Source organism: Pollachius pollachius (genome assembly GCF_949987615.1).
Source record: "Pollachius pollachius genome assembly, chromosome: 20".
Classification (NCBI taxonomy): domain Eukaryota; kingdom Metazoa; phylum Chordata; class Actinopteri; order Gadiformes; family Gadidae; genus Pollachius; species Pollachius pollachius.
In genome coordinates, this window is record NC_136953.1 from 12,941,477 (window position 1) to 12,943,976 (window position 2,500).

A 2,500-nucleotide genomic window follows, 5' to 3' on the forward strand; every position below is an offset into this window, starting at 1 on the left:
AACAAAATAAACAAAGATGAATAAATGTGTGTGCGTGCATGTGTATGCACAGATCTAGTTACAAGCAGATATCATATCACTGTATTGAAAGATCCCTCATTTTAATAAGGTTAGGCAGAGAGAGACAAACAGACAGACAGTCTGACAGATAGACAGACTGACAGACATACTGACAGTCTTTCCATTAATTAGCCATAGACGTAGAGAGACAGAGACACAAAAGATGACATTTTCCATCCTTTGGGTCTGATGACATTGGTCTTTGATTCAGCAAGCGTGATAAGAACACTGGCTCATACTGTTCATGTTTCTATCTGCTAAATCCCACATTCTACATGTTGAGGGGAAAATATTCCGCAACTACAAATACATTTTTGGGGATTTTTATAAATATATACTATGTATACTGTTTCGGATGAATGTAAAATAATCCAACATTTGTATTATTCCCTTTACTTTGTATTCATATGTACCTTGTTGAATCGTAACTTCTGGTTTTAGACACGATGCATTTCAAAACATGTTTTCATGTTTTCTAGGACAGAATGTGTCGTACCCATCTCAGTCCTAATCTGTTGTTCCCGTTAGCTGAACTACAAACGGTTCATTCATGCTGATCCAGGCACCCATGGGGGCTATTTCCGAAAGTCAATCTCGTGGAGAACAACCCGTAACGAAAAAACGACGCTTATTAGATCTCTCTTCAGATTGGTTTGATTGACAGACATTCAAAGCCAATCAGAAACCCTCATGCTTTAATCAACGTGTTGATTGGCCTCTTCCTGTCCTCTCCTCACAGACCAAGAACCACCTGTGCGTGTGTGTGTGTGTGTGTGTGTGTGTGTTCTCGTGGCCCATTTTCATTTCTTGTTTGTGTTTCAACCTCCTGCGTTTGACCGCAGGTGTCGGTGAGCTTGGACCGGGGACGTTACGCTCCCCGACTGTTGTCGGTTTTTCTTCTCTTTCAGATCGGTCGCTCCCTCTTCTATTTCTCTTTTGTGTGAATCTAGTTTCATCTCTCTGCCAAACGTGCTCTGCTGAGTTTTCGCAGGGTTAAAGAGCAACAAAGACACGCTGAGTGCCCGTTTAGAGAGTCGATTGAAGCACGGACGGCGATGTAGTGTACACGCACATACTCTCTCTCTCACACACACGCACACTCAAAAACAAACTTGCAATGAGTCTCTCTTCCTCTTTAGAGCAGCTGTGTGCTGCCCTGCACACAGCTGTTTGACCTGCACACGCGCCTGTGTACACAAACCACACACGCACTCACACCCATAATACTCACACCACACACTTTTTTTTTATTGTGTCCCGAATTTCAGAACATAATAGAAAGAGAACCAGAAAAAGGGAGGGAAAAACAAAGAGAATTTGAAGAATTAAGGGTTTAAAATACAAAAAGAGAATATAAATCCCAACCATGTGAACTTGTGATCATTCATGTTGTGGTGTGTGTGTGTGTGTGTGTGTGTTTGTGTGAGGGATATTGGTTATGAGGTATTATAAATAATAACTTTTCTTTCTCTCCTTTTTGGAATGGATCCGATTAATAAACATCATTATGAGGCATTGACCGCATATATTCCATGCATACTGTATAAAACAAACATGTATTCACATCTCCTCCCTCCATCTTCCTGCAGAGTCGGACGCCATGTTGGGGCCGGATCGCTTCGAGGGCGTGGCTAACTTCAGCACCTTCCTATTGGACAATTCGTCAGGCATGCTGTTCATGGGCGCCAAGGACGCCATCCTGGCCGTCGACACCAACAACCTCAGCCAGGCGCCGACAGTGGTGAGAAGAGTGTGTTTGTGTTTGTACGTGTGTGTGTGTGCGGGTGTGTCTGTGCATACACAGTATGTGTGTGTTTGTCTGTGTGTGTCTGTGCATATATATGTGTGTGTGTGTGTGTGTGTGTACTTGTGTGTGTCTTTGCTTCTGTGTGTGTGTGTGTGTGTGTGTGTGTGTGTTTGTGTGTGTGTGTGTTTGTATTTGTGTGCGTCTGTGCAAATGTGAATCCCGATGAATCCCTGATGAATCCCGGAGAGGATGAATCCTCCCCTTTGTACTTGGGTCATGTGACATTTATAGAGGACTCATCAGCTCCTAGTGTACAAAGACGTACACACATACACACTCCTGTCAGCGCACACACTGGTGTGTTGTTCAACACACCATAGACCTTCATGGCTGTGGACGTGTGTGCATTGTGGCCTTTGTTGTTCTTCAGTCGCGTCAGTATTAATAACAGCTGGACGCAACGTGATGAAGGGCATGAGGCTGACCTTGTCACACTGGTGTGCTGCGTGCGATTGGCTGAGCTGCTGTGTGGTTCTGATTCCTGACCCCCCCCCCCTCTCTCTCTGTCTCCTTATCTAGATCCGATGGGATGTTCCCGAAGATAGACGAAAGTCTTGTAAGGCGAAAGGAAAGACGGAGGTGAGCTGTGTGTGTGTGTGTGGTGTGTGTGTGTGTGTGTGTGTGTGTGTGTGT

At 44.5% G+C, this 2,500-nt stretch overlaps 1 protein-coding gene across 1 annotated transcript in view; it reads left to right on the forward strand.

The window, feature by feature from the left end:
- Positions 1-2,500, forward strand: part of sema4f (sema domain, immunoglobulin domain (Ig), transmembrane domain (TM) and short cytoplasmic domain, (semaphorin) 4F) — a 44,479-nt gene that overhangs the window by 32,277 nt on the left and 9,702 nt on the right. The window contains 2 exon segments of the mRNA XM_079758375.1: positions 1,650-1,801; positions 2,387-2,446. Coding sequence (XP_079614501.1) covers positions 1,650-1,801; positions 2,387-2,446 — 212 coding nt within the window.